Source organism: Nelumbo nucifera, chromosome 2 (genome assembly GCF_055504915.1).
Source record: "Nelumbo nucifera cultivar China Antique chromosome 2, China Antique-T2T, whole genome shotgun sequence".
In the NCBI taxonomy this organism is placed as follows: domain Eukaryota; kingdom Viridiplantae; phylum Streptophyta; class Magnoliopsida; order Proteales; family Nelumbonaceae; genus Nelumbo; species Nelumbo nucifera.
In genome coordinates this window covers 28,495,630-28,509,033 of record NC_142650.1, presented here as the reverse complement: position 1 = coordinate 28,509,033, position 13,404 = coordinate 28,495,630, and the positions used below count along the sequence as shown (strand labels likewise).

General features: G+C 39.4%; 1 protein-coding gene across 2 annotated transcripts in view; it reads left to right on the top strand.

The window, feature by feature from the left end:
• The window catches only part of LOC104586148 (putative chloride channel-like protein CLC-g), a 28,997-nt gene extending 15,879 nt beyond the window's left edge, over positions 1-13,118 (top strand). The window contains exons 4-7 of one of the 2 annotated variants that reach the window (XM_010243299.3): positions 8,355-8,617; positions 9,341-9,610; positions 9,703-10,831; positions 11,824-13,118. In XM_010243299.3, the coding sequence (XP_010241601.1) occupies positions 8,355-8,617; positions 9,341-9,610; positions 9,703-10,831; positions 11,824-11,853 (1,692 nt within the window). In that variant the 3' untranslated portion in view covers positions 11,854-13,118. Of the gene's footprint in view, positions 1-8,354; positions 8,618-9,340; positions 9,611-9,702; positions 10,832-11,061; positions 11,301-11,823 lie in introns of those variants that run through there. The other variant, XM_010243298.3, reaches the window with a different exon arrangement.
• Positions 13,119-13,404: the final 286 nt, after the last annotated feature.

The window sequence follows — 13,404 nt, the reverse complement described above, 5'->3', positions numbered from 1 at the left end:
CCTTTTTCTCGGTTTGTCTCCTTCACATTAGTGTTTCATTTCCCTTCTAGCCTCTATTTCTCTACCATGTTCTCTACAGGAAACCCTCTCATCTCCTAACTGGAAGAAGGCGATGGATGAAGAATTTCATGCTCCTCAATCCAATAATACTTGGGATCTCACTTCCTTACTATCTGGGAAGTGGCCATTGGCTGTCAATGGGCTTATACAATTAAACACCATCAAGATGGCGGTATTGAGCGGTTCAAAGCTTGACTTGTTTCTAAGGTGTATACTTAGACCTATGGTGTGGACTATTCAGAAACCTTCTCTCCTATGGCTAAAATAGGTTTTGTTCGAGTGCTAATTTCTTTAGCTGCCCACTTTGATTGGCCCCTATTTCAGCTTGATGCAAAAAATGCTTTTCTCCACGGTGATCTTCAAGAGAAGGTATATATGGAGAAACTCCCTAGGTATGTTGTTTAGGGGGAGTCAGGAAAGGTGTGTCGGTTGAAAAGGGTATCTATGGGCTGAAGTAATCCCCACAGGCATGGTTCAGTCATTTTAGTAGTGTGGTGCAAGATTTTGGCAACAATGCAATGTTGATCACTCTGTGTTTAATAAGGACTCGTCATCTGGGAAAATCATTCTAGCAGTGTATGTTGATGATATTGTTCTCACATGCAATTATACATATGGAATTAATGAGTTGAGTTGTAAATCAATCCCCTAAATCTGATGTAAACTTGGGAAAATTAGAGAGAAAAAAAGAGGAAGAAAAGAAGAGAACAGCAGTACAAGAGAAGGAAGATGGAGAAAAGAGGAGGAAGAAGAAGAAGAGTTCGAATGTCTCTTCCCTCCCTTCTCTAATCCTTTTACTAAACTTCAATCTTAATATAATTACAAGTATACCCTTAAGTGGGCGGCCATCTAGGCAGTAACATAAAGAGAACTAGCAAAAGAAATAACAAGCCCATCAGATAACAATTAAATAAAACATACTACAAGAAAAGATACGGGGGCCCATTCAGCCCAGTTTCTTTACACTCCCCCTCAAGCTGAGCATAGACATCAATCATGCCCAACTTGCTTATATAGTGTGTCAGCCTCCCTCTCGGAACTCTCTTGGTCAAAATATCAGCCAACTGCTCTTTTGAGGTGATGAATGGCAAACAAACTTCTCAAGAGGAAACTCTTTCCTGTATAAAATGTCAATCAACCACAATGTGCTTAGTTCTATCATATTGAACATGATTATGTGCAATATTGATAGCTGCTTGGTTGTCACAGTAGAGCATCATTGGCTTCTCATAGTCAACTCTCAATTCTTCTAAAAGGGATCGTAGCGACAGTAATTCTGACACACCATGTGCCATAGACCTATATTTGGCTTCAGCTAGCAACTACAGACTATTTCTTACTCCTCCATGAAACAATATTCCCTGCCACCAAAGCACAATAACCTGAAGTGGATCTCCTATCATCAATACATCATGCCCAATCAGCATCAGTGTATGCTTCTAACTTCATGTGTCCATGTTTGGCAAATACAATACCTTTCCCTGGAGTACCTTTTAAGTAACAGAAAACTCTTTCTGCAGGAGCTAAATGAGCATCTCTAGGAGAATGTGTAAATTGACTAATAACACTCACTACATAGGAAATGTCCGGCCGAGTCATGCAAAGATATAACAACTTCCCAAGCAGTCTCTGAAACACTCCCTTACCAAGTAAAAGTTCACCATCTGTAGCAAAAAGCTTGTGGTTAGGATCAATAGAAGTGGAGGCTGGTTTAACACCAACTTTGCTAGTCTCAGCAAGGAGGTCAATGACATATTTGTGCTGAGAAATGAAGATACCATCCTTAGATCTAGCAACTTCAAGGCCCAAAAAATATCGGAGACCTCCTAAATCCTTGATCTCAAATTCAAAGTTAAGAAATCTTTTGAGTTTACTGACCTCTTGGGTGTCATTACCCGTGACCACAATATCAACAACATAGACTATCAAAAAGTCACTAGAGAGCCACTTCTTTTCAAGAACAATGTATGATCCGATTGAGTTTGTGTGTAACCAAATGAGACAAGAGCAGCCCTAAACCTCTCAAACCAAGCCCGAGGAGACTATTTGAGACTGTAAAGAGATTTCTGCAGTTTGCACACCTTCCCCTGCATTCCCTTTTCATACCCATTTACAACCCACTAGTTCTTTCCCTTCAGGCAAGTCAACAATATCCCAGGTATGGTTCTTATGCAAAGCATCCAATTCAACCATCATAGCATCCCTCCATTCAGGTTTAGATAAGGCTTCTGGTATAGACCTGGGTATCACATGGGAAGAAACAAAAGCAAGAAAAGAGTAGTAAGTAGGAGATAGAAGGCTATAAGATAGGTGTTTGGAGATACAATGGGTTGTATACTTCCGCTTGTCCTTACGGAGAGCAATAGGAAGATCAAGGTCTAGGAAGGGTATAGCTGGGTCAGAGGAAGGCTGACCTGTTACCTCAGTAATGATGGGAGGACCAAGAGACTCTTCTGTAGGAGTGGAAACAACTTGCCCATGTTTGAATCTGTGCCTTTGGTACCACCTTTAAAGAACAGGATGAGGTGGACAAGGAGGAGGAACAGGAATATTGGAGGTAGGCCTAATAGGAAAAGTGGACAACTCATGAGATGACTCAAAAGGAACAGGAAAAGGAATTGTTGGAGACAAAGCAAAGGGTTCCTCAGATTTCTCCCCTTCAGGAGGAATACTAAAGAAAGGAGTAGTCTCAGCAGATGTGACATCACGAGATACAAAACGAGTGCCATCAACTGGATCAAAACAACAATATCCCTTTTATGTGGGGGCATATCTCAGAAAAACACATTTACAAGCCTTAGGTTCAAATTTGTGCATTTGATGGCTATGAACATGCACATAGCAAGTGCACCCAAAAAACACGGAGAGGAAGAGAGAAGAGATCCCCATCCGGAAAGAGAAGGCTAAAGGGAGTTTTGAAGCCAAGAACTCGGGAAGGCATACGGTTAATCAGAAAGGTAGCAGTAAGGACAACATCTTCCCAAAATTTTATAGGAACATGGGATGCAAAAAGGAGGGATCTAGCAACTTCAACTACAAGCTGATTCTTCCTTTCCGCCACTCCATTCTGTTGTGGAGTGTAGGAACAAGAGCTTTGATAAATAACCCCAAAAGTTTCAAGATAGGTTGAGAGGGTTTTCTCCAAATACTCCTTAGCATTATCAGAACAGAATATTTTAATCCAGGTGTTAAACTGGGTAAGAATGAGTACATGAAATTTTTGCACAATAGTTGGTGCTTCATCCCTGGATTTCATGAGATAAATCCAAGTGTAACGAGAGTAATCATCAATAAAAATGATAAAGTACCTGTAACCCCCCATAGTAGGCAAATGATATGGCCCCCACACATCAGAGTGAACAATATGAAAAGGAGAAATAGATCTTTTATTGCTTACTGAATAAGATTGTCTATAATGCTTTGCCAGTTCACACGACTCACAATGAAGGCTTGATAAAGACACTCCCTTAAACATATTTAGAAATAAATGACTCAAAGCAAAAAAAGACAAATGACCAAACCGAAAGTGACATAACATGATTTTGTCAACAGACTCTAACAAGACTGACTCCAAGGCAACTTCATGAGGTGGTCCAAGAGCACTATCAGGTGTGTTTAGCAAGTATGTCCCGTTCGCCTCATGGCCACTCCCAATCATCCTCTGAGATTATAGGTCCTGAAAAACACAATGAGTGGGAAAGAAGGTTATGCTACAGTTCATGGATTTAGTCAAGCTACTAACAGATAAAAGATTTGTATTAAGTTTAGGGACATGAAGGATAGAGGGTAAATAAAAGGTGTCAGAGGTTTTTATATCCCCTTTTCCAGAAATGGGAGCAAGGGACCCATCAGCAAGGGATATTTTCTCTTTACCAGAGAGAAGGTGGTATGAACAGAAAAGGTTAGACAAGCTGGTCATATGGTTTGATGCACCAAAATCAATGATCCAAGGGATTTTATGATTACCTGAAACTGAAGCATGGCTTGCAGAAGCACAAATACCTGAGTGAGCAAATGCTGATGATGATGATGTGTTGACTGAAGAGTGAGATGTAGAAATAGTAGCCTCCAAGTGACTTAATAGCCTACCATACTTTTCAAAGTCAGCCTTCATTGCTACCAACTATTGAATGGTGGACTTCTCTCCACTCTCCTTACTTCCTCCTTCCGGTACTGTGGCAACATTAGCTGTCTTCAGCTTTCCTGTCTGATTTCCCTTCTTAAAATGGTTGTTATTCTTAAACCGGTCAGGAAGAAGATCAGGATGAAGCTTCTAGCAAGTGTCCTTTGTATGCCTCGATTTCTTGCAATATTCACATACCTGCTCCTTCTTCTCAGTTGGACCCTTCAACTTTATTCCCGCATGTGCAAAGTGTTCCATAGGTGGACTCTATAGCTGAAACTGCCGCCTACTCTCCTCACTGCTAACCATATAATAGGCCTGGGCAAGAGTAACATCATCTTTGGCCAGAATATTCTGCCTAATGATGTCAAACTCAGGGTTGAGTCCAGTAAAAAATTCAAACACCTTGTTTCTTTCCACCAACTTCCTAAACATTTCTGGATCATTCTTAGTCTCCCATGCAACTGTCTCCATAACATTAATTTCCTGCCATAAGGATTTCAGTATAGAATAGTAGATTGCCACACTCTTCTCCCCCTGTCTTAGGTTCTTCACATCACTTTTCAGCTTGTAGACTCTAGCCACATTCAACTTCTATGAATAAGTTTCAGTAACACTGTCCCAGATATCCTTGGCAGAGGACATCCAGAGATAGTGTTGACTTATATGATGTTGCATAGAGTTGACTAACCATCCTATGACAGTATAGTTCTCCTGCATCCATTTCTCATATTCAGGGTATGTCTCTTTGGGTTTTCACATTACTGCCTGTGAGGTACCCTAATTTTCCTCTACTACAGACATAAATCCTTATAGATTGTGCCCAAGCAAGATAATTTGTCCCATCTAGCTTGATTGTGGTCATACCAGTCAAAACGGAATCTATCGAGCCAAGCCCGAAAACTGGCACTAGCTTGAACTCACTTCCGTATTGCTCCATTAATCAAACGAAAATAAAAAAACCAGAAATTTGGTCCTTATAAACTTACTTGAAGTCAAACCAGTACCTAGATGCTTGAAAACTAGGGTTTCACTGCATCCGACTGTTGGGGAGAAAGAGAGAAGAGGCAGCCGCTCCTACCAGAGCTTCCCAATCTCTTCCAAACCTGAACCGCCCTCTTTTAGAAGTCAAAAGACACCTCCCAAGCATAGAGTGCCACACCCAAAGCTTCACTTTTACTTGTAACTTCGAAAATCTCTAATCGGCTAGGGTTTTGGGCAGAAACAGTACAACACCACTTCTTAGCAATATCCGACCAGATTTACACTCTCCAAACCCTCTACCAACTAGGCCAAAGATCCTCTAAACTATAGAGAACTTATCTCTCCATACACTCTCTTAATCGAAGGGTGTATGGAAAAAGAGAAAGAAGAAAAGAAGGAAGAAAGAAACCTGCTCTGATACCAAGTTGTAAATCAATCCTCTAAATCTGATGTAAACTTGGGAAAATTAGAGAGAAAAAAAGAGGAAGAAAAGAAGAGAACAACAGTACAAGAGAAGAAAGATGGAGAAAAGAGGAGGAGGAAGGAGAAGAGTTTGAATGTCTCTTCCCTCCCTTCTCTAATCCTTTTACTAAACTTCAATCTTAACATAATTACAAGTATACCCTTAAGTGGGTGGCCAACTAGGCAGTAACATAAAGAGAACTAGCAAAAGAAATAACAAGCCCATTAAGATAGGCCCATTAGCTAACAAATAAATAAATCATACTATAAGAAAAGATACTAGGGCCCATTCAGCCCAGTCTCTTTACAAGTTGAAATAGTTCCGACAACAACACTTTCAAACTAAATATCTAGGAACCTTGAAGTACTTTCTTGGAATTGAGGTAGCTCGATCAAAGTGAGGAATCTCTTTGTCCCAACGAAAGTATGTTTTGGATATGTTGGATGAAACTAGGTTGTTGGGATCCAAGCCAATTGAAACTCCTATTGGATCCCAATGTGAAGATGACTAATAATCAGGGGGAGCCATTAGAAGACCCTATAAAGTATCGGAGACTAATAGGCAAGTTGATCTATCTTACCATCACTAGGCCTGACATCTCTTTTATGTTGGAGTCCTTAGTCAATTCATGCAGAATCCAACAACTGCTCATTGGGATGGTATTATGAGGGTGCCGAAGTATCTAAAAGGGTGCTCTTGGTCGAGGGCTTTTATATAAGAAAGGGGGAGATATGTCTTTGGTAGGGTACTCAGATGCAGATTAGGTAGGGTCTCCGATGGACAGGAAATCTACTACATGTTATTGTACCTTCTTGTGCGGAAATCTAGTTACCTGAAAGAGCAAGAAGCAAAGTGTGGTTGCTAGGAGTAGTGCTAAAGCTGAATCCAGGGCAATGGCCCATGCTACCTATGAACTAGTTTGGTTGAAGCATCTTCTTCAAGAGATGAATATCACAATTTGTCAACCCATTAAATTGTTTCGTGACAACCAAGCTGCAACACATATTGCCTCTAATCTAGTGTTTCATGAAAGGACTAAACACATTGAAGTTGATTGCCATTTTTGTGAGAGAGAAAGTGACAAGTGGAGAGGTTGTTACTCCCTATGTTAAATCTAAAGACCAAGTAGCTGATATTTTTACTAAGAGTGTGGGTCACTCAAGGATGGATTATATTTGTAACAAGCTGGAACTTTATGATATATATGCTCCAGCTTGAGGGCGAGTGTTAGAATTAGTTAACAAGGGCATTATTGTCTTTTTCATGTTATTTTTCTCTCTTATCTCTGTTGTAACTTACCTAAGGGTATTGTAGTCATTTCAGCTTTAGTAGAATTCTAATACAACCTGGGTCGACAGTAAGGAGAGAATATTAGATTTCTCTTCTTGCTAGTCTTCCTCTTCTCCTTTTCTTCTCTTTCCCTTCTTTTTCTCTTCCTATCTTCTTCTCTTTCTTTCTCCTATCCTTTTCTTCACATTTTCTTTTCTTTATTAAAGTTGGAACAGTCTTAATTTATAACTTTTATTTAGGGCTTGATTGTATTTTATTTGTGGAACTGATTGTGAGTTCTTTTTGTTTCTTCTGGTACATTATTTGGTTAAATAAAATACTTGGATTGCTGAACCAAATAATTGGAATAAATATTGAGTTAAGCATGTATATCTTGCAAATTACTTTATGAAAGAAAGAATTTCAGCATTCATGCCTTCAGTTCTATGTATATGAAAGGACTTTTGATATATGGAAAAGAAGATCATACTTAGAATTCAATTTAAAGGGAATAGTTTTTTTTCTATAAACTGATAAAAATTTGTAATTTAAGCAAGGGACTAAAATAGGATCTTGGGAGTTATTGGATGTAGTTTTCCATAAGTATGGCAAAAATACACATGTAAAGGCTCTTTTTTTTTTTACTTTATTTTACCTACTTCAACCCATTTAACTTACTAGCTTCCAATGGCTTGTTTGTTATTCTAGTTATGTTCTTTGTTTTTCATCCTGGGGAAAAGATCTGAGCCTTGCAACATGTTCCTCTTCCTTTCAATTCTAGTCCAATAAATTTATCAAGGTGCTGCCTTCTGTTGTCTCTGAGTTAAGTGGTGTTTGGATGACCTCAGCCCAGGTTGTGATTATCCTTCCAATTAAGGATTATTCTCAGACATTTGTTCCAGAGAAGACAAGATTTAGTTCATGGCTTCATGCATTTGCTCTTGTCTACTATAAGCTGATGTGGAAGGCAATAATTTGGTTTGGAATTTCCTGTGTTGATGCAATACAATTTGAACCGAAGCCAAGAAAAGATATCCATTTTGGAGGAAGGTATATATTAATCCACATAAACAAATGATCAAAGAAAATCATTCCACACATGAAATCCCAAACCAAACTATGTCCTTCCACATCAGCTTATAGTAGAGAAGAGCAATACATGAAGCCATGAACTATACCTGGTCTGCTCTGGAACAAATGTATGAGCATATTTCTTAATTGGAAGTATAATCACAAGGCATGATTTTCCCTCCTCCAGATCTTTCCACATGATTCTTACTGGTATATTTTTCTTAACCATGGAACACCTCTTCGTAGAATATTAAGTTTTGCTTATATTTTTTACACTTCTCTGTGCTGTGAAGTTCTTTTTATCTCTTTCATCTAATTAAAAAAGCATCACTGTTTTGATGACAAAAGCTAAAGGCCTTGTGTCAATGTTGAGTGCAACCACAGATTGTTGGTAGCATAACAGCAGTATCATCATCTCTCCATGTGGGCAAGGCAGGGCCCCTGGTGCATACTGGTGCTTGCATTGCATCACTGCTAGGTCAGGGTGGATCTAAGAAGTATGGTATAACATGGAGATGGATACGCTTCTTCAACAATGACAGAGACAGATGTGATCTTGTAACCTGTGGATCAGCTGCTGGAATTGCTGCTGCTTTCCGTGCACCTGTTGGAGGTGTTTTATTTGCTCTTGAAGAAATGGCATCATGGTATTCACAAGTTTTTTATTTGCACTTGTTTGCTTCATTCTTTTTTTCTCCTTCTTTGTGAGTATAGAAAAATGCTACATATAGCCACACATTCCCAAGTACAATGCTGATTGTAGATTGTTCTACCTCAACTATCTAGATAAGGAAACTAGGTAGGCCATAATTAAGAAAAGTCTCTGAATAGGAGCCTATTCTATCCCAATCCATTAACCTACATGTCCTTGATATTTTGGTTAAGTTATTATGTTGTTGTAATAATATCAGAATGTATTACTATACTAGTATTACATAGAAATATAGGATCTTTACTCCATAGCCAGTTATTGTTGATAGAGTATCCAATCAACCAATAGTAAATATCCTAACCTTTCAGATGATCCTAATAATCTGATGATGGACTGACTTATTGCATGTTTTCATACGTTATTTTAGAAATTTTGGGTAAATGCAGTCGATCTATTACTTCCTGGCATTAAATTAGTCGGGGAGTTTCTGTCACCGAGATGCCTTGTAGTAATATCTTGCCATTTAACTTGTTCCAAACGCACATGCAAACCCTTGCATTTGTTCAATTTATTTCCCTTATTAAAGTAATTGTTGTACAAACTGTTTGCTCCAGCTACCACAGCTAACTGTGTACCCCACCACCATGTTTTTGTAAGAATATCATGACATTGCATTGGCATTATTCACAAATTTTAACATTACGAAACTATTCCACAGGTGGACAAGCGCCCTTCTGTGGAGATCATTCTTCACAACTGTAGTGGTTGCTATTGTGCTTCGGGCTATGACTGACCTTTGCAAGAGTGGAAAGTGTGGTTTATTTGGAAAAGGTGGGCTGATCATGTTTGATGTGACATCAACAAATGTTATATATCACCTTGTTGATGTACCACCTGTCCTTGTTCTTGGAGTTATTGGAGGTATATTGGGAAGTTTATATAATTTTATTTTGGAGAAGGTTCTCCGAACATATAGCTTCATCAATCGGTAACCAATATTTTCTTCTTAAACCAATTGATTTTTGAGATACAACATGGAATATTTAACTCATTCTCCTTGTTACTTTCCCATCATTTCAGGAAAGGCTATGCTTACAGGATACTTCTTGCTTGCTCAATCTCCATATTGACATCATGTTGTTTATTTGGCTTACCATGGCTTGCACCTTGTCGACCTTGTCCAGCTGATGCAACCGAAGCATGCCCAACAATAGGGAGGTCTGGTAACTATAAGAAGTTTCAATGTCCTCCTGGCCACTACAATGATCTTGCCAGTCTTTTCTTCAACACAAATGATGATGCAATCAGAAATCTCTTCAGCAAGGGCACTGATACTGAGTTCCACTACATATCAATACTTGTCTTCTTTGTCGCTAGCTATTTTCTTGGTATCTTCAGTTATGGGGTTGCAGCTCCATCAGGTCTCTTTATGCCTGCTATTTTGACAGGGGCAAGCTATGGACGCCTTGTTGGAATGCTTATGGGTTCTCACTCGAATCTCAACAATGGTCTCTTCGCTGTGTTAGGAGCTGCTTCTCTTCTGGGTGGATCTATGAGGATGACTGTGTCGTTATGTGTTATTCTCTTGGAGCTGACCAATAATCTGTTGTTGTTGCCCATGATAATGCTGGTCCTTCTTGTATCCAAGACTGTCGCAGATACCTTTAACCAAAATATATATGACATTATTATGAAATTGAAGGGTTTTCCTTATCTAGAAGCTCATGCAGAGCCATACATGAGACAGTTGACAGTTGGTGATGTTGTCACAGGGCCACTTCAATGCTTTAATGGCATAGAAAAGGTGCGGAATATAGTGCATGTACTCAAAACTACAGGACACCATGGATTCCCAGTGATTGATGAGCCACCTGTTTCATACGACCCTGTTTTGTCCGGTCTAGTCCTTCGAGACCACCTTATTGTGCTTCTAAAGAAAAAAGCATTCTTATCCACTCCAATTCTCACAAGGAGTGATGTCACGAAGCAGTTTTCTGCCAATGATTTTGCTAAACGGGGTTCAACAAAATATGAAACTATAGACAATATAGAAGTGACTGAGGAAGAAATGGATATGTTTATAGATTTGCATCCCTTTACAAATGCTTCACCATATACTGTTTTGGAGACAATGTCACTAGCAAAGGCTCTCATTCTTTTTCGCAAAGTTGGTCTGAGACACCTGTTGGTGGTACCAAAGACCTCTACTGTAAGAAATCCTGTCTCATTTATTTAGCTTGTTCTTGCTCATAGCTACCTAAAGATATAATCAGGGACTGTTAGGCCATTATGGTGTATGTGATGCAAACTTTACTGTAATGACTGTGCGGGTGACAGCCTCTCCTATGTCTCATAGTTAGGCTTATCTATATCAGCTTGATCTTTGTGTTAGCAGTGGGTTTGCTGACTGTTTTTTGACTGATTACTTTTTTATTGCAGAGATCACCAGTAGTAGGCATACTGACAAGGCATGATTTTATGCCGGAGCATGTATTGGGACTACACCCTTTCCTGCTAGAGAGCAGGCAGAAGAAATTTTGATTCTCCCCCCCCCCCCAAACCCTTCACCCCTGTTTATTTAAACTTTTAAAGAAGGCACCCTAGATGAGTTTCAGGGCTTGTCACTAATGTTGTAAATGGTTAGCTTAGCAGCAATGACATTGGCTTATTTTTTATTCCTTTATATCATTGTCTTAGGTCCAATTTACTGTTCCCCTAAATCCATCAAAAGGATAAGCTTGTATTATCCACATGACTGTATCAAATGAAAAATTATATTGGTGCTAAAAAAATTGATTTATTCCATAAAAGAATCAAAACATGGTGACTTTTGGTTTTTTGAGTACTTGCATACAGGAACAATGTGCAAGAATGAGTTCTAAAACGAGGCATGTTTCCTGTGTAAGACCATGTCATTCCCTCCTACTGACAAAACAAGTGTCACTCCTCTGCTTTCTGGTAGAAAAAATTTTAGAGATAATTGAACTGGTATCTTTGAAGACCCATTCAACATTCCCTGGAGAACCTTTTCTTGCAGAATTGAGAAAATGAAACTCTGCTCTTAAATTAGGAGCCTTCTCTTGCTGAAGTTTTACTTGTTAATTAGCTAACTAACAGGGTTCAGGAATTAATTTCAATTTAACAGTCCTCAGAGGTTATAATTTGTCATCCACGACTGAATAGAGTTTATTTGTGTTGCAGAAGATCATGTCATTCAAGTCACTGTCATAGTTGTCAAGCCCCCAAGGTGAAACTAGGTGAGAGAGGAGCGCTTTGTCACCTTCTTGCCTAGACAAACTATAGCAGTAATTTGAGCATGTGCAAGTCTATTAGTTCCAAAGAAAACAATGGTAAAAAAAATTAAGGGTGGAACCCCTGTTCTGATTACATATAAGAAGATAGAGATGGTGATTATGAAGATAATCATGAAAAAAAAAACGAAGGGACAATGCTCCTATTCTACCAGTTAATGAAAGTCTGTTTTGTAAATAATATCATGTTGAATATATCATTCTTCTATTGCTATCTTGGTGATGTTTCTGTATCAAACCCGTTTTATTTCTTACACTTTTATTTGTAGTTTTGTACAAATGATTAGGTAGAAGTGTTTCACTTTCACCGAAAATTAGGGTATGTTTGGTTCTCAGGAATAGACCCAGAATCAGACCAACCGTTTGGTTGAGTGTAATCGGAATCAGATTCCCACTCCGAGCTGAATGGCATTCCCCATTTGAGGGAATGGCCATTCCTGGCCCACCCCCTTGTAATTGGATTCCCATTCCAGTTGATTAAAACAAGAAAAATGAAAATGACAAAGAAACCCCTCAAACCCCTGATTCCAAGTTTCCAACCCTCTTTCTCATCTCTCGTCACTCCCTCCTTCAAACCCTTCAACAGTTCAGCGGCTGAGCTATGAAGATCCAACCTGAACTACTCCGGCCAGGTAAGTGATCATGGATCTCTCTCTTCTTTTGGGAAATGAAAAAGTAAAAACCCTATTATAGGTGGGTGTTGTTTCCGTTTCTGTGTCTTGAGTTGAGCTTGGAATTGAGCTTTCATGGCGACGGCGGTAAGAGGGTACGAAGGAGGAGCAGGTGGGAAATTCCAGAATAAACCATTTCAGAGAGTCGTATTGATGCCTTACGATAGGCTGGTGAGCGCTATCCCGAACCCCATAGACATGGGGAGAAGAGGGTGGCTATTGAAACTTATCGATCCAGCTTTGAGGATTATCATGAAAAGTGTGCAGTTATTCTTCTTGCCTGTGTTCTGCAAGGGTCTTCCTCTTCCGCCACCTGTTTCTGGTTCGATTCGGTCTGCATTTCTTTGATCACTTGGTTGTTCTCATTTGTTTCTACACAACTCAGCAGTTTCGTACTTACCATTTGGGAGTGTTTGGATTGGATTAATTGATTTGGGTTTGGTTTGTATTAGGTTTGGATTGGATTGGATTGGATCCCGTCCATTTATAAATAGACACAAGTTGGATTGGATTGGACCAAACCTGGTTTAGTTGATAGCTTTATCTATCTCTTTACATGGTAATTAGACCTGTTCATGGGCCGGGCCGGGTTCGGGCCGGGCTTTGACTCTTTATTAACAAAAAACTGTTAGGCCCGAGCCCGAGCCCGGCCCGACCAACGGGCCTATAACTTGGGCCCGAGCCCGGCCCTGATAAAAAACCCGAAGCCCGAGCCCGAGCCCGAAGCCCGACCTAATAAAAGAAATTCAAAATTTTCCCTATTCAAATGGACATTTTTTATTTTAATTTAGATGTTTTTT